Source organism: Lasioglossum baleicum, chromosome 14, assembly GCF_051020765.1.
Source record: "Lasioglossum baleicum chromosome 14, iyLasBale1, whole genome shotgun sequence".
NCBI classification, from domain to species: domain Eukaryota; kingdom Metazoa; phylum Arthropoda; class Insecta; order Hymenoptera; family Halictidae; genus Lasioglossum; species Lasioglossum baleicum.
This window is the reverse complement of record NC_134942.1, coordinates 9,911,600-9,930,066: the sequence shown is the minus strand read 5'-3', so window position 1 is coordinate 9,930,066 and position 18,467 is coordinate 9,911,600. Positions and strand designations below refer to the sequence as shown.

At 41.6% G+C, this 18,467-nt stretch overlaps 2 protein-coding genes across 2 annotated transcripts; both read left to right on the top strand.

Moving 5' to 3' along the window:
- The first annotated feature begins 1,181 nt into the window (after positions 1-1,181).
- LOC143215550 (uncharacterized) lies at positions 1,182-9,536 on the top strand. Its single transcript, XM_076437761.1, has 3 exons — positions 1,182-1,618; positions 1,929-2,116; positions 9,399-9,536. Exons 1-3 carry the CDS (start codon positions 1,509-1,511, stop codon positions 9,440-9,442), a joined length of 342 nt encoding a protein of 113 aa, XP_076293876.1. The 5' UTR covers positions 1,182-1,508; the 3' UTR covers positions 9,443-9,536.
- On the top strand, positions 8,213-18,311 carry LOC143215540 (EF-hand calcium-binding domain-containing protein 14). Its single transcript, XM_076437746.1, has 8 exons — positions 8,213-9,852; positions 11,884-12,106; positions 14,939-15,075; positions 15,707-15,928; positions 16,014-16,196; positions 16,269-16,376; positions 16,450-16,636; positions 16,913-18,311. Exons 1-8 carry the CDS (start codon positions 9,724-9,726, stop codon positions 16,969-16,971), a joined length of 1,248 nt encoding a protein of 415 aa, XP_076293861.1. The 5' UTR covers positions 8,213-9,723; the 3' UTR covers positions 16,972-18,311.
- The last annotated feature ends 156 nt before the right edge of the window (positions 18,312-18,467 follow it).

Here is an 18,467-nt window from a genome sequence, read left to right as displayed (position 1 = left end):
TTGCATGTGAGTACTTTGTTAATAATATTGCCATTCTGTTCTGAAAAATGGATAGTACTTTTTGTTCAATTTATTTTTTAGCGAATGGAAGTTATTCCATGGAAGGATTTTTATTTATAAACGTCCAGCGAATCATATGCGACGCACGTATAAATCGTTTTTGACCGAACTTCTACCGGATGTGATGCCGTCTTCAATGGAAAGCGTCGTAACGTGCTGAGCACATTAATTAATACATTAGAAGAACAATTCTTTCGATTCCTGCTCCCGTTCATCCTGAAGACATTACAGAGGATATACAATGGACAAGAAAATAATTCTATTTGTCTCGCTCATTTTTTCAATATACTGTAATCATTGCAAAATTATCTTATTTTGGCTCCTGTTGTAGACGACCCTTCGGACAGTGCTGCAAGCGGGTTGCACGACTGCAGGGACGAATTTAATGTAAACGCTCAATTAAAGTGTTCTTAATTAATTAACAGCCTTGTTCGGCATGGATAACAGCATGGGAAGAGCTAAAAATGAATGAACGTTGTCGAGATCATTCATTTATGCTTTGTACCCTAAAATGAAATTACTGAAAATGTACCTGGAATACTATATACAGACTCATTGAAACTTATTTATTGTTGTGCAGGTTCATCCATTTAATTGCTAAATATGATTATTAATTATTAATTAATAGACTGCGGACCTGTATGCATTTATGGCTTCTGAAAATGTTAAAAACAGCGTAGGACATAAAATTCGACAGAATTTATAGTAGAATTTTGATTTATTTCAGATCTGCAAAGGTCAGATCTTCTATATTTTATTCAACTTTAAACTATATACTATAATTAAACTATATTACTATTATATTAATTAACTATACTATATTGAACTATACTACTAATTAAACTATACTATACCGAATAATATAGATCTAGTTTACAAAAATTTACAGTGTAAATATCCATGCACACATTACAATTATTCTTCACATAATATTAATTCATAAATGAAGAGCTTTTCATAAAATTCCGGTCTATTTACCGAGCAATTTTCGAGTCTTCACGAAAAATGAACAATTAAATATTTACGAATTGATCGAACTGCTACCACAGACTGCTACGCTAAAATTAATTAAAAAATGGATCATTTACGGCGCATTTTTTCGATGTGATTTATCCCCGTCAGAGGTCAGAGCGGGCGAAAAGAAAGCGCCTGAGTAAGAGTAAGGATGCCGTGTTATAGGTTATTTTATAAAAGAGCTGAAAAGAAAGGCTGTTTGATCGCCAGCGTATCATAGCAGTATTATGCGAGAATCACACGAAGTACGATTATTTGGTTCGTGTAATATGTAGTCAATATAATCAAAGTGGACGTTAGATTATTCACGAAAAAAGTAGTTCGCTTGATGACTGTCAAGAGCATTGGCGAGGTTATGTTATTAAATCGGCCGTCAAAACGTTTTCGCGTCAGTCTGCCAGTTTCGTTGCCCGTGTTATGTGTTCTCAGTCAAGATGAACAATTCGAACAACAAAGAAACAATAAATCTTCTCGATCTGCTGTCGGACAGCGACACGGACATATCGGACCTAGTGCTCACACCTAAGAAGAAAAAAGTGAAACGGTAAATATTATTTTATATTTACAGTGTCCACACTTGATGTTAGTTCATTCTTTAGCATTTACAACACATTTTTATAGCATAAACAATATATCTCTTAGGCTAATTTATGAGATGGTAGTTTTGACTATTTTTCTAAATTTACGGTGTCCCCTTGATGTTGGTTCATTCTTTAGCATTTACAACACATTTTTATAGTATAAACAATAAATCTCTTAGGCTAATTTATGTGTCGGTGTTTTTTGGTTATCTCCCTAAATTTATTGTAAGTCTGTATTTATTTGTATTGCTTGAACAGTCATTTTAATTAAAGGAAACACAGAAGAGGAAACGCAGTGAAAATGAAGCCGGATTACGCTTGCGGATGCGCCAAGTCTGATGTGAAAATTATATCGCTGTGGTTGGCAGCGATATTAGTTACTATCTGGTTGATAGCGTTGTCCTGGCTAACGTTTGTTTTCTACGGGGAGATTAAAATGATGGACATCTCCATAAAATCAGGTAAATAAAATTGTTATGACTATATCGGTAGCGTTAGATCAACATTTGCATGCATCTCATTTTCAATTTTTATTTATTCGACGCGAAAAGAAACAGTTTGGTCTTTCTTTATTTCTGCCGTTTTTATTCTGGAACTAGTAGTGGGACGAATCTATGCGAATAAAATGTGTACCTACACGAAAAAGAATATGTTTGTTTAGTATATTTACTTTTGCTCTCTTTTATTTTGTATTCGGTGCAACGAAATAATACAAGAGAGTTCTTTTATAAGAAGCCTGATACATGTTTATGTATATTTCGCGTGATCAGATTAAAATAGGTGCGACATCCTTGAATCTCTGACATATGAATATTTATTTCCGGTCTCGGTATCGCGCAGCGGTACATATTTAGATCGTCGTTCACTATAAAATAATTTAAACTAGCCCAGTGTGTATATACGAAAGCAGTTATAAAACTCTTTATCTATAAATACGAGCAGTTGATACTTTGTATTAACCCACTGCTAATTAAGACAATTATCGAAACGATCATGTTAAATATAGCGGGAATTAAAATAACTTGTCGACGGCGCAACTGTATACATAGATATGTTTTATTTAGTGGGAATCCAATTCAGCAATTTTAAATTCAAACTTCGATTGGGCAAATCGATATTCGTTCGATAATATCGATAGCTGACGAAGCGGCTATATCGGTCACTTATCGACGCATCTCGAATTTACGCGATAGTATCAACATCGAGTTATCGTGCTCTCGATAGCTATCGATGTCGCAATACCGGGTAAATTAAACGAGTTTCCGCGAAATAAACACGTGTATCCACGTTCTTAACGAAAGTTGAATTTCAATTTAAATTGGGTTGCTGAGAGTTGAACTTAAATTTCGATTTAAATTAGGTTGCGAAGAGTTGAATTTGAATTTCGATTTAAATACAACCACTGACAGACAGGTGTGCATCGCTGACTTCTTGTTTGCCAGTGAAATGAGCCTGACCCGTCACGGTTCGAGGTGAAACGCTATTCGGGGGAGAGTTTTTTAAAACGCGGAATACACTCGTACATTTCGATCGCCGCGTTTGAACGTTGGTGTAGCTGTCTGGTCCCTTTTTTCCCGGTGGCGTCGCGACGCCTCGAAAATTCCCTACATCCGGCGTTATCGGCACCCCTAGCAGCAGATAGCCCGTGTGTCGCGGCCGCGTACCAACCCTCGTTCAGTCGATATCTGGCGCACGCCGCGAGTGGTCGCAGTGAGAGCTTCTCGCCCGGACACGGTGCTGGTTCGTGTGTCCTCTTAACTGTCGTGAATTTTATTCGGCAAACAAGTCTCCCCTACGACCTGACACAATCCACTGTCACACAGTGGCGATTCGCGTAAATTCGTTCGCCTTGTCCTCGATTCCGTACGTTTATACGAAGCGAGGCACGTCCTCGAGGTGTCCGCACGGAGATCGATCCGCCGCACAATTTACCCTCCACCTAGGTCAAGTTCCACATGCACGAAGCCTCGTCCTCGTCGTCACGTCTGTTCGGTGGCCGACAGGTGTGCACGGTTCTTTTAAAACATCGATTCCCGATCGCCCGACGGAATACATAAAAGTGCCTCTAATAGACTGACGTATCACGCTGCCGCTGCTACTCCCCGCCACGCAAACAACGAGCATGCCTTCGAGCAAGCTCGAGAGGCCTCTTCGGCGATATCCTTGCTAGCTGCTGGCCACCACGGGAGCAAAAGCCCACGTTTAGGGGATGGAACATCTGTCCGTGGAAGCGGAATGTAGCTTTGATGGAAGACGATGAAAGTTTTGTGGGAAAGAGGCGGTGCTCGTGCAGAGGCTTGGGATCATTTCGGGTCTGTCTTCAGGGTTTGATGGTGTGTGGGACTTTCCCTGGATGGAAACCTTCTTTTATATTGTTGGGTTGAACAGTTGTGTTAAACGATGGCGCGACACATAGCTTATCGCGAGGTTTTGATGGTTTGTTAGGAAAGATTTGGTGGCTATGGAATGTGTAAATGGTCCTTGAAGTCGTCTAATTTAATATTTGTGCGCGTTACTGTGTCGGTATTGTAATCTAGGCTATCGAACAGTCTCGCGTTGTTTATTTCACGGCGTTCCGCCGAGTAGTTATACTTGTTTCGCAAAGTGTACGGGAAGTCTCGTTTCCCGTGGGCGGCGCGAAGGGGTGGAAACGTGGAAGGGTTGCTCGAGTAGCTCGCTCTTGATCCTTTTCCTGCAACATCTTCTGACGGCGCGGAAGTTGTTTTTTTCCCCCCTCCTCCTCTCCTGTTTTCTCCAGTGATCCGACGTGTGGTGAACAATTTGCTAGGGGGAACCGAGGCTTCAACCCTTCGAAGTGATTCTATTTTCTCGAGTTGGGGGTTAATTCAGCGTATCTCGTTAATTACGACGCCTCGCACGGAAGATGCGTTCAGCCACTTCGTGGGTAACTATATTCAAAAGGAAAATTATATTAGTAGACGTTGCATTTTACCTGAATGAAATTCACTCGTGCCCATTATTTGCCCAATTTAATTCAACTTTCACTCGTTATGGTTAAACCTACCTTCGAATTCAACTCTCGGCAATCCAATTTAAATCGAAATTCAACTTTCAATCATTACGTTTAGTTAAAAGATTTAATTCAGCGTTATTATCCTTTTCCTTTAACTATCTCGAAACAAGAAATATTGTATGACTTAGACCATTTTCATAATTATGAGCATACTTGATCCCTTAAAAATCTGATATTATGATCAAAGGATGCTCGGCTCAACAACGACGCAATTTGCAACTGGACGATCATAAATATAATGTCCTTCGTACCGATAAAAAGTCAGAAAATTAAAAACCGGAATCCGTAATAGTCGAGCACGAGATATGAAGCAGAATGTTATCGTACCGCACGATCGACTACACATTATTTTGTTTTTCTTGCCGTATCCTTCACTGTTAAAAGTTCTCGACGACTGTGGGTATGCAAAACGGTGTAGTAAATATTTAGTAGAAGTTCATCACGTTCGTCGGTGTTTTTGTACTTAGCGACTAGATACGATTATCACTCTCTCGCCGAGTGGCTCGAAGCTCTCCATTTATCTGTACAATGCTCTTTAGTATGTACATTTTACGACGTGCTAAACTTCTCTTGTCGGGCTAGTACGCTAACCGAATAAGAAGTCACATTTATGGGAATCACGCGAATGAATGGTTCGGGGAATCATATCTAAATTGCGGTACAAAAGAAATGCATGACGTCGGGAGATTCGTTGGATAACTTGATAGGGATAATTGCCTAATGTAGTTGTTACTTGTTAACCGGAGCGATTTGTTCGGCTAGCGAGTCACGGCGTAATAGAGTCCTGCGTCACATTTTCACGTGATATTTTTCACATAATTATTGACACTTTGCCGACCGGTAGCGATGACTAGACAGTCTTTTAAAAGTCAACGATTAGTAATGGAGGGATGTTTAATAAATTTTCAACGTCCACGCTAATCTCAAACCAACGAGTCATCTCCAGTGACACGGTTCATTTATTCCTTTCTTGTTAGGCCTCGATTAAGTTATTAACACTAGAGCTAGCACGAAAAACAAGATAGAAGTATCACGACATCTCGGATACAGTAATTTTCTGAATCGTAAAATAATCAATTCGAATTGCTAATGAACTTCCCGGCTTTATATAGTCGCACAATTTTCTTTTTACAATGTTAACATCTGGGTGCACCTTGATTTATAGCAGACGTTATCTGGAAACGAACTTCTAAATTGCTAAACAATTATTTGCCAAGAATGTTGAAATAAAAATAAGCTCCGTATTGAACGTGCGCAAACTCGCATACTTTCGATAACATCTAATTACAATGACAAACAGCGAGGAAACTAGAACCGAGCAACGCGAGGAAGACCAAGGTGAAGAATAAAGAAGCGAAATAAGTATTACATAGTTTCAAAGGAAACGCAAAGTAAAATGGGAGCTTAGGGTCATCTCCGTGGAAGTGTATCCGAAGATAGAGTCTTTTCAGGTGAAAAATAGGATGTTCGACAATGGAGCGCTCGATCAAAGAACAGTGAATCCTAAACAATGGACCCTTCTTCCATAAATATCTCCAAGAATTTCCTTCTCGGTGGTTCCGGGGAAAACTAGTTTAACGTTAAATCAGCTGTCGTTGCATCTCGACGAGGAAGAAAAATCACCACGCGCGAAATTACGGCTTGAATTTCACGTGATACACGCGGAACAAGTTGGTCATTACCGAAGGCCGGAATTAATGGCGATCAATTCTGTAATCCGGTAATCGTTTCCGTCACCGATTACGTTACTGTGACGGAGCCACGTTCTTTTTACGTGGAAAGAAACGAAAAATATGTCGCGTGTAATGTTCCGGTTTTTCACCAAGAAAATTGATTTATTCGTTTCGCTCGAAATTAACAATGGGTCGGCGACGATAAATCGAGCACGATCGACGACGAAAAGTGTTATCAAACAACAGTCACGTGAATTCCGTATTATTTCCAATGGCAGTCTGATACGATATCAGACTCCGGCGCGGCGCCGTGTTGGCTCTGACGCCGTTGTAATCCTTTTTATGCGCACACAACACTCTCTTTTAGGGTATACAACGTAATCGTATCAGATCTATTATGTACAGTGGATCGAAAAAGTATTTAAAATTCCTGATTGTCGGGGGTCATATCTGGGAACGTGTTTTCGTTGAACAATCACTTCTAGGTCGGAACGCGTTTTCAACGGAAATAAGGGGGCAAACACTTGATAACGCGTTCAAATTTGCCTTGTAAACGCGCTGGTTTATCGGCGACGAACTACTTGCGAAATGGAACATCAGCAATTTTGTTTGTTTTCACTAGAGAAGTAATGAAAATTTCGCAAAAGAGGCGGGGCAGGGTCGTGCAAGGAGCGTCACACTCGAAAGTGTCCTCTGCAAACGAATTTTCCGCGCCATCAGCAAAGCACACGTTAGTCAAAGGGTGGTCCGGGGAGCGGTTGTCACTCAAAAGGTAAATTCAGGCGAGAACCCGAGGCGAGCGAAAGGACGTTCGTTTCCGTCGCCATTGGTGTCGGGTCTCGGGAACAATTGCACATTGTTTGCCGCAGGTACACCCGCACGCTTTGCCAGCCGCCGCGTGGTCACGCGCGTTCAATTTATACCTTTGAATCGCTCGCGTGCGCGAGCGGACAACGAGGAGAGAAAAATGTCGGCACTCTGTTGGCAGAGTGTAACAAAAAATAGAAAACAATAAGAGAAAAGTTGCTCTACCTGTAGGCAGTTTGCAGGTGGAGATAAGTGGAGAGAAATATAAAAATGTTGGACACAACAATACATCTATCAGAAAGTGATTAAAACAATTGAATCCTATCTGAATTCTCATAGAAAAAGTATTTTGTGGAAACAGTCCACTACGCGCCGATTGGCAGGTTCCGCGCAATACAACTCCTCTGGTTTCGCAAGCGGACAGGTTCGAAGAGCAGCGGAAAGCCTCGGTTTCGTTTAGTATCACGCGAACTATCGTCCGGTGTTCGCCGATCGTCGAAATACGCTTCGGACAGGTCGATCTACGCGAGTCTCGAACGGCTCGAGCTCTTCCGGCGACACCCACGCACGCGATAGTCCTCGAACCAAACCTGCTCTGGCATTGTTCGACTCCCTCTTCTTCTCTTATCAGCCTCGAGTGCCTCCGACGGCACCGCTGATACACTTAAATCGACTGCAATCATTCCGACGACGCGTTATCAACGCTCGCGCTCCCATTTTTACGGATATTGTTGCGAGAACCAGACTGCGTCACTTTGTCCTCCAGTTGTCTCCGTAACTCGCTCTCAGACTTGTACAGTGCTGTATTCTTCATAGACTAGGATGAAGAGCGGACCGATGCTCCACGTGAGTTTCTTCTTCACCGGTGCAATTGTATAGTTCAGATAGTTCTTCGGGAAAATGTGATTTGTGAAGTTTCATACGATCAGCTTGCAGATTGTTGGTTTGAACTTAAGGGAGTAGAATCGTTTCCAGGATTGCAAGGGTGCGGGATTCGCCTTCTCGATAATACAAACACGGGATTTTTCACTAGTCAAAAACGCTAGATAAAAGATCAATCTAGGGCGCTATCTGCCGCAAAAGTCCTATTTTTTTCGTTTACGAGGCGTAATTTTCATTATTCGGCAGCATGTAGCTATGAAAATAGCTACATGCGCAGTTGTATGCTTCCGAATAATGCAAATTACGCCTCGTAAACGGAAAGATAGACTACTGAAACATCCGGTGTTTGTATTATCGAGAAATGATAAGGCGAGTCCCGCACCCTAGCAATCCTGGAAAAAGGAGTCTACCCCTTAACCTAATTTTTCTTCTCTCGTCACCGTTTTGTATATATTTCATTCCGCGCTTAATCCCCCGAGCATCCTGACGTAAAATTCACCTAAATCCCCGGGTGGCTTAGATTAAACTCGCCTCCTGCGGTCGACGGTAATGCTGCAGCGAGATAGTGAACTCGCTACGAAAATAAACAGACGCAACTTTGAGCTAACGTTTTATCCAAACCCATCAGAAACGGATCCGCAAACGTTGTTCCTCGAAACTTCGGGAACGCGGATTTAATTCTCCTTGAAAATCTTCAAGTGCAAAAACGACCGAATCAGATCTCTAACAGCTGACATAACTTCGCTCGATTACTTTAACCGTTTGCGCTCGGAGTGAACGCTTTAGTTGTAACAGAGTTGAGACTGTTACCGAAACAAGCCCGGGTATCGAACGAGTTAATTGTTGTGCTAATTGAGAATGTCAGTTCGGCTATCTATCTCGGAGGAGCCGCGTATCATGGAATTAATTAACTATGCATTGTGAATTAGGCTCGGAGCTAGTCGAAATTCAGCTTCTCTCGAAGATTGCGATCCTGCTGTGATCGCAATGTTCAGAGTGAATTAACAAGTGAATTAACCCTTTGCACTCGAACGGTGTATATATAGAATAAAAATAATCATGGAATTACATGTTTCCCAAGCCGAACTGTAAAAAAGAGAAGCGCTTACGAAAATGGCTGACTGGTGGAACAATTACCGGAGCTGATAACAAACGCGCCCCTGCGGCGCTAATGGAGTGCGAAGGGTTAAAATATTCACGAAGCAGCCTCGATCTGCCTAACTCTGGTAGGCGTTGGCATCGCGTAATTGCGAATTCGAAGGTTAAATTGTACAATCTGTTTCCCTGTGAGGTTTGCTCGGTGCGGTGAACGGTCTGTAAGGCAAAGTTGGCTTGTTTGTTCGACAGTGTATACAGACAAGTGTCCTCTGGTCGCGTGCGAGGGCCGTTAGGATCGGAGACGACACCATGTGAGTCGAAAGTGTTTGTGACCCCGCGGGAATCGTTAAGAAGAGGCGGAGCCGATACCGGCGTCGTGAATGAGAGGTGGTGGCCGTGTTTTCCGCGGAAATGAACCTGCCGGGTGTGCAGCAGGGTGTTCGAACAGTCGGTGCCGAAGGAGAACAGTGCTAGGGTGTTCGAGGAAGGGAGCGAGACGGGCGAGGTGGTCGCCGCAACGAACGATCAACCGTCGTCAGTGTTCGCGAAGATAGGCGGCTCGGTGTTGCTTGAGATGGACTCGGTGGCGGTGACGGTGCCACTTCGTCAGCCGACGAAAAAAATGAAGAAACGGAAGGAGCTCGACGCGCTCGCGCCACCGCACACCGTCTCGAGACGGAGCTCCGGGAAACGTAGCTCGCAAGTACGTATGGCCCCGGAGAGCCGCCTGTCCATGGCATCCAGAGAGGAGTCTCCGGAAAACCCACTAACCCACCCTTTCTGTTACTACTGTTATTCAGGCTTCGATTCCTTCCGGAAACACCCACGCTTTTATCCCGCCCTTCCTCTTGCTCCTCGGACGGAAATGGAGTGAGCGGTTTTAGTGATCACTCACCTCTCCCGAGTTGTCTTTTATTTTTACTTGTACACTTTTCTCTTCGGTAGGTCTGTTACACTTCTCTACATTCACCCCCCTTTGTGGACCACCCTCGCGTTCGCCCCTCCCTCCACCGGCTCCGCCGTAAGATCATATCTGTAATCTAGCAAAATGAAGTAAACGATTCCAGTGGGGTATCAGTGGATTACAGAGGACACCTTTCTTTTTTTTATCTGTACGCTTTTCTTTGATTGGTGTCTATCAAAGATATAAATAAACGATTTCAGTGGGGCATCGGTGGATTAGAGAGGACACGTTTCTTCCTGGCTCCGCCCCTAAACAACCCATCATCTGCTAAAGCTGGGGTTCCTTTTACAAAGCTTTGCTTCGCTTTCTTCTATCCAATTTTCTTTTAATTTTGAATTTATCCACATAACACACATACACGTTCTTATTTATATTAACCGCCCACGCATTTCCTCCGTCGCGTCGTTCTACCGACTCCTCCCTGAAGGCCATACTCGCTACATTGCCAGACAATGCCATCGATGCGTCACGCGAGACGAGCATGGTTCGTCATTCCGTTCGTTGTCCGATCTTCGATCTACGAACCGAGAGAATACTACATAGTTCCCGTTTAACCCTCGGGTGGCCGACGCCGGGTCGTTTACGACACTCGTTAGAATTTCCATTATCACCTCTCGGAATTCATTTCGCTGCTCAATTTGCAGCTATGAAAACGGAAATCAATGACAGGTGAAAAACGATCCGGCTACGTCCGAGCGAAGGTTGATAGGTGCTGTTCCACGTGCAATCGCTTTTTCTCGATCTTTTTGTTTCGTTCGATCGCAGCAGTGTCTCTTCTGGTTGTAACGTAAGCGTAGAATACGAAAGAACGTCTGCAACAAGCTTCGATACAGAGAATTGTACCTTTCCAGAAAATTTTCTAATCTACAATTAGGTCATCGCGTGTTATCAGCTATCGTTCTCTATCTTCACCCCACTCTCATTTTTACGTTCTCTATTTTTATCATTCATTTACTTTCACGTACTCTCGAAACTCTGTAATTCAAACAGAAGTACAAGACCGCGTCTCAGAAATTGTACAGCAACAACGAGTTCAATCGAATTCAGCACTTTCTGTGCGAAACGCGATCCGCGTCTCAAATTTCTCTTTCACTCCGATTTCAAAATAGTATTTGCTTTACGAACGCACTAGAAAAACTTTCGCTGCTACTTTACAGTTCGTCAAAGAAAATATTCGCGTTTTTTGTAAGAAATCGCGACGCTCTCGTCGGTACATACTTCGTTATCGTTGATGTAAGCTTATTAACGTCTGCAGCGACAGCCATGACTACGCTCAATTTCGATAACAGCAATCAGCCTAATTACTGAAATTCGTTCGAATACCTCGACGCAAATTCCACTGGATTCGCGAATAAACCGTGCGCCTAATCCCGGATCGAGGTGGAACTTTTTCAGGGAACTATCGGCGATAATTAACAAAGGGTTTCTATCTAATCCTTTTGTCTCCGAAGTTCCGCTTAATCCTCTTATACGATTCCGCGGGAATCGTTTCTTACGTTACAAACCAGCGAGCGTTGTCTTCGAATTTTCACGAGCGACTGTGTAAGAGCGGCAGGAAAATTGATGTTGCACTCTCTATCGAAAAGAGTGGCACAGTGAAATTGATTTGCACAAGACCTGTAATAAAATTGCACAATCCCGCCGTGTTATTTGTTAGAAAGATTTCACACTGCCACTAAGACAAATTGATTTGTGCTACGTTGATTGGGAGTGCGTAAACGGTTCGTGAGTACGGAGAACGCTGGTCACTGATTTTCCGTAAATTTCTAGGAGTTACTATCAGATAGCAGCGACGAACGATCGGAATACTGGAACGTATCGACTAGAAACGGCCGCAAATGCAGGGGCAGACGAAGTCGAGCTTGTCCCGGATTTTTTAAAGCTTGTAGTGCCTTTCTGGCTTGTGCCTCTGTGTTAGCAACCGCTAGTTTAATTTGGCTGTTCATCGATGTTCGTCAGCAACTGACTGCTCTTCGGACCGAGCTGGACCAAGGTACTGACCACCAATCTGTCCCCGGTCGAGAAACAATCTCACGACGACAGAAAACCGAAACGACAATACTATAAGACACTGTTCGAAACCATATTAACAAATTCATTTCCGTAACACAAACATGTATGGTTTCGTACAGTGTCTCGTAGTTAGGCAGCGGACTTTATTCATTTATTTTCAACCTATCAAACATACACTCCGCGACAAAACGATAAGACACCTCTAGATTTCTAATGTTTCTCAATACCAATGATGTGTACAAAGATTTTGTATGTATAGTACAGAGTATCCTCTGTTTACACTGTTTAGTAACATACGAGATAACGGCTATTATTTAGGTTGTGTCTTAGGAGTTATATCAGTTTACATGAAAAACCGGTGCGTCAAAACGATAAGACATGGTGAAGAAGGTTCCTATAGGGTTTCTTTGCTCTGATTCCGAATCTGCTCTTAATTTTTCTCCTAGATGCGCAGTTCTTGAGAAAAATGGCTTTAAACAAATATTGTGATGTTATTATAAAGGATATTGAATTGTTCTTGGCAGCAGAAGATTCTGTAGACTTACCCGAATATAGTGATATCTAATATTAATACATTATGAATGTTTAAACATGTTTAAACAATCATTAAAGACGGAGAGACACCACTTTGCACCAATCTTTGAGGATATTTTTGAATTTATCTCAAAAAAATAAGGGTCAAGCGGAAAATCGAACTATATCACCCGATAGAGCAAGCTTTTATCTTGAGATATCATCCTTTGAAGTTTATAACTGTGACGTTTTTTTCGAACCACAAAACAGTGCCGCCAGTGGCGCTCACCACTAGCGCGGTCTCAACATAAATTGGCCAACTCATGTCGGGCGAAAATATTTTGCTTTGTGGTTCCAAAGAAACGTCAAAGTTGCAAACTTCAAACAGTGATTTCTCAAGATAAAAGCCTGCTCTATCGGGTGATATAGTTCAATTTTCCACTGGACCCTTATTTTTTGAGATAAATTCAAAAATATCCTCAAAGATTGGTGTAAAGTGGTGTCTCTCCCTCTTTAATGATTGTTTAAACATGTTTAAACATTCATACTGTATTAATATTGGATATTACTATATTCGGGAAAGTCTACAGAATCTTTTGCTGCAAAGAACAATTCAATATCTTTTATAAGAATTGTTTTTCTCTTAAAGTCATGTTTCTCAAGAACTGTGCATCTAGGAGAAAAATTAAGGGCAGATTCGCAATCAGCGCAAAAAAAACTCTATAAGAACCACCCAACAGTAATTGTGGAACAAATTTGGTGTTGGACAGTGTAATTAAATCACTATTCTTCTTCGCCATGTCTTATCGTTTTGACGCATCGGTTTTTCATGTAAATAATAGCAGTTACTTCGTATGTTACTAAACAGAGGATACTCAATACAGATCTATATACAAAATCTTTGTACACATCATTGGTATTGAGCAACATTAGAAATCTAGAAGTGTCTTATCGTTTTGTCGCGGAGTGTATTAAGAGAACAAATACATTTGTATCTCGCTCCAGGTTGTTGCAGTTCAGATAGAACATTTTCATTTTGCGTAATGATCCGCTGTCTACTTATAATAATCTCACTGAGTGTAGATCGCGATTTTCTCACGAGTCCTTGAGAGCAAAAGAAAATTAGATCGACCACCCCCACGTTATAAGTTCCAGAATAGAGGCGTGTGCACGAGCAAAATGATCACGTATATTCTTTTGCGACCGGTTATGCTGTTTTACGGTTTATAAATACTAATAAGATCGGCTCGCCAGGTAATCTGTTTAGAACGCGTCGATTACCGCGCTCTAACACGTTTACCGGCGAAGATCGCGAGCTCGTGTCTGTTGACAAACATTGGATTACGTATGCTGCGAATACGTTCAGAGATCGGAATTAATCGAGCCTCTGGGAACGAGCAGAATGGAAATCGACTTCGACCTCCATGCAGGATCTCAGAACTGTTAGTAGTTATCCTTCGCAAGGTAATGTGGGGTCTCAGATTTTTGAAAAGAATTTTTATATGAATAGAATTCAATCTGTTTGTTTACAATTTTTATCCTGTGTTATTCTCTATCCCAAAATTAAAAACGAGGCTATTGATGAAATACATTTGTCGGGGTTTAAGAGACCCCATCTTACTATTTTTGTGTTATTAGACCTTACCTTGCGAGGGTTAAACTTTGAATTTCACCGAAATATACCCTCTCGAGTTTTTATTTTCAGCGAAACTCACCCTCTGCAAATTGAATTTGGAATTCGTAGAATCCGACCGATTCAAATGATACGCGACGACTGGCGGACTTGGTATCGATTTCTCAAACGCCGTCATCGCTGTTTACAAAGATTATTGGAAGTAGAAATAACCGATAACGGACAGACAGAAGCGATAAGCGGTAGCCCAGTTCTTTTTTTAATTCGTAACTGCACATGTGGAGTTTTTCTCGATCGTTGCATCACGTTCTGTGTAACGCGAACGTGGCTCGATATTACGGAAATCATTCTGACATAGATAATTCAATTCCTAGTCAGCATTCCCGAGGTCGTTAGAACCGCATTGCAGTTCTGAAAAATTAATTTTATTCGCGGAGATAGCAATGAAGTCCGTTATATATCGCTTCAACCGAATGTAGCGTTTTAATTAAATTTTTTAAGAGCTCCCTCGTTCCCAGAGGCTTGGTCGTGATCCGAAATTAGCTGAAGCAGAGAATATACCGTCAATTAGTACATTACCAAGCATATATATATATTCGTTTACGTACATAATAAGTTTATTTAATTTTCACCACTTTACAAGTTAATCTCTCTCGTACATTTCAGTAATAGACGGCAGCGAAAGTGTTCCAGATGCGCTGCAAAAATGTCATTCTCTGTCGAGGGACCTCCAGAAGAACCAAACCATTATGTTCAATCAGTTGTCCGATCTCAAGCTACAGATCAATAATTTTACTACACAGGTAAACAACTTTTCGTTTCTGGGAAATTGCATTTTCCACCGTATAGTATTCGCCACCTTTATAATTACTAGACAGCGGATTTTATGCATTATGACAAAAAACATATAGGTGCATAAAAATACTGTTAAATTATGTTCAACCTATTAAACATTTTAAGAAAGAAAATAAATTTCTATTTCACTCTGGTAATTATGTACACTGCAGTTCGCATTATGAGTTCGGCGCAGTGCAACTATAGCAAAGGATTACTGTATACATATAGAAAACACGTATTCGATCGGCTTTTACATAAATCCGATAAAAACGGAAAGCTTCTCGTGGGACATCGAGTCGTTCAATAAATAATATGGTTTCTCCTTTTACCTGAAATAATCGGTGAAACAATTATTGGCTGTACAAATAATTCACTTCTGTTCCAATCGACTGGCGATGTGTATACAGTTCTGGCAAAGTATAGGTTGTCCACATCTTGCTGGCAAGAAATGTATCTTCACTTTTGTATTAGATCTATCGATTTTTGTCAAAAATACATCAAATCGGCAGTTCAATTATGAATAATGACGTTATGTATCGAATAATGAAATGTTTGGCTGAATAATGCATGATCCTAAAAGAGCACTTTGATTTTTAGTTAGCAGCTATCCAACGTGACCTACATCAGGTCGAAGAGTGGTTCAAAGCTGAACCCGAACTGGCAAACGTGCCTACAGACTTGAAAGCATTGTCGAAGAGTGTAGCATCGTTTGGCAGCCAATTACGAGACTTGAGTGCCACTTTGAAGACCGTGAAGGAGTCCAACGCGAGGGTGCAAGACGTCCAGGCCACCATGTTGCAGAATATTACCAGCATCAAGGTTACTGAATCGACAGTTTTATTTATCCGATCATTCTAATAAACATCAAGCCTTAACGAATCACTTCTTCCGTTCCCTGTTGCAGAATACGGTAACAGAACTGTCAAACGTTACCCAGAGACCAGAAATGGTGACCACGAACGAAACAAAGATAAAGACTGATGAGCTGAACGCGGCTATATTGCGATTGTCGAACAACTTGACTCATGTCAACGAAACTCTGTCGAGCACGGTGAAGTGGGTCACGGAAGATCAGAAGAAAGATCATGTAAATATTAAACAGTTTCTCAATAACAATCAAGAGATCCTTTATTCCCTACTAAAATAATTTCGTCTTTAGGAAACATTGATGTTGCTGCACGAGGCCTCGCAGGTCATCAACTTGACAGTAATATCTCTACAGACGGAGTGCGTCAACACTTCTCTCTTCAAGAAATTGAACGACCAAGTACGTCCTAATTCAACCGCAGACTCTCCTTTCCTTATGGAATACATTTTCTAACTAATATTAAACTGTTCAGGTGACCATGATTCACACAGCGAATACAGATCTCAGCGACAGGGTGAAACTGTTGGAACAGTCGCACAGTACCTTGAGGAACTCCAGGACCCCGTTGTTCGACGCGATAACGAAACCGAACAAAGCGAAAGGCTTGGAGGAGTCTATCGTTGGGTACGCGACGACCGACCAGAATCACAATGGGTTAGGTGAGTTGATTTGAAAGGTAAACGTCTGGTTGGTCAGACGGGTCCACAAATATTGAACTTCTCGGTTAAGTGGCGGACGTCGTGCTGAACTTGAGTGTCCCCGTCGTAATGCTCTTACTTGTCTTCGTTTAAAAAAAAAGTTAAAGCTGACATTAATATACAGTAGAACTTCGATTATCCGGGCCTCCGATGTTCGAATTCTTTATCGTCTGAATATATTCCGAAAGAAACTTCTGGGACAACCTAATACATCGTTATTCAATATTCATCTTGCAGTTCTGGACGAGGCGTCGATGAGAAAAGCGTCAACAGACCGGCCAAAAGAAACCCCATAATCTGTGGCGACCACTCACGAGCGGGTGTTCGCCTTGCACGGTTGAAGGGGTTGCGTTCCCAGGGGCACGAGGAAATGTGTATTTGTAAATACGACTATAACTTAAGTATGTTTAAAGTCCCATGTACATAGAAAGGTAAATATTTATACCCTGGATCATGTTCACTGTGCAACGGAACGATCGGTCCACATGTTCGTCCGATGCGAGCGTTCGTGTCCGAGCATGAGCTAGGGAACGCTGTTTGTAACGAGCAATAACGTATACGTTGATCTAGCTGCGTCGAGATGTTCGAATACTGTGTATTTAAGAAAACGATTGATACAACAACAAAAAAGAGAGAGAGACGAATGCAAGTCGGAGGATGCAATTACCCAAGTGTTTCAGATATATACCATCGAAAAGTACAAAGAGTGTTTACACTTGTCCCTTCGCGAAGACGAAGCTTCGCGTCGTGTTTCGAAGCCATCGTGCGGTGTAAGTCGCGAGACATTTTTTCTACTCTTCTACCGTTTGTAGATCAGTCGTAGGCCACAAATTTGCCAAAAAACGAGAACGTCCCGGTGACGTGTCAACGGTAAGACCGGACTTCAGCAAACTTTCAATTGTTAGAAACTGTTTTTTCTCGTAGAATAATACGTGAGAATCCTGGAATGTAGAAGCGATCTGTTCCGTAACCTTTCTCGTTTTCCTTTCTCACCGAAACACAACCAGTGGAAATGTGTCTTGATTTCTTTGTACAGGATGATCTCAATGTACAAATATACCTCGAAAAAATACAGGAAACTGGAAAAAATGAACCTTGAAACGACCTCGATCCTTTAATCTTGGGGCGTTTGGCAATTAATATTGGTATTATACTTTGCAGTTCGTTTTTTCTAGTTGAATGGTATTTCTTCGGGTATATTGATTTATGAAACGTTAGTGGGAGCTGCATTATTGAATTCGTATCTACTGTATTCAGTAACGGGCCGTTAATTAGCGCCATTATCATTTAGACTGCGCCCTAAATATTGGTTGCATTACGTAAACGAAAGAGGCACGTTGATTTCTCTGTATTATGCTTGGATATGTTATATAATGGTTACGCGTGTAATCGTCGAGTGAATTATAGCTATTGCGGATATATTTAAACAAAACGTACGTCCATTCTAGCGAGAAACGAAGGATTGCATTTACAGGGATAAATGGATAAAAGAAACAAACTAATATGGTTATTAAATAACGAACTACGAGGGGAACATCACCGTGAAATTATATGAATTTATAAATATCTGCGGAGTGCAAAATAAAACAAACGACACCGTCGATGTGTGAATAAAGAATTGATTGTTCAAATTTCATTATCCAGACATTATCATTCTTTCCATCTCCTGTTGCCGATTTCAGTCGCCAGGCACCATTGCTGTCGACGTGACACGTAGGCGTTTGTTTATTCAGCTGTATTAACAACCGATACCGAAATTTCCATTATTTCCCGCAGTTTCTACGTAACTGCT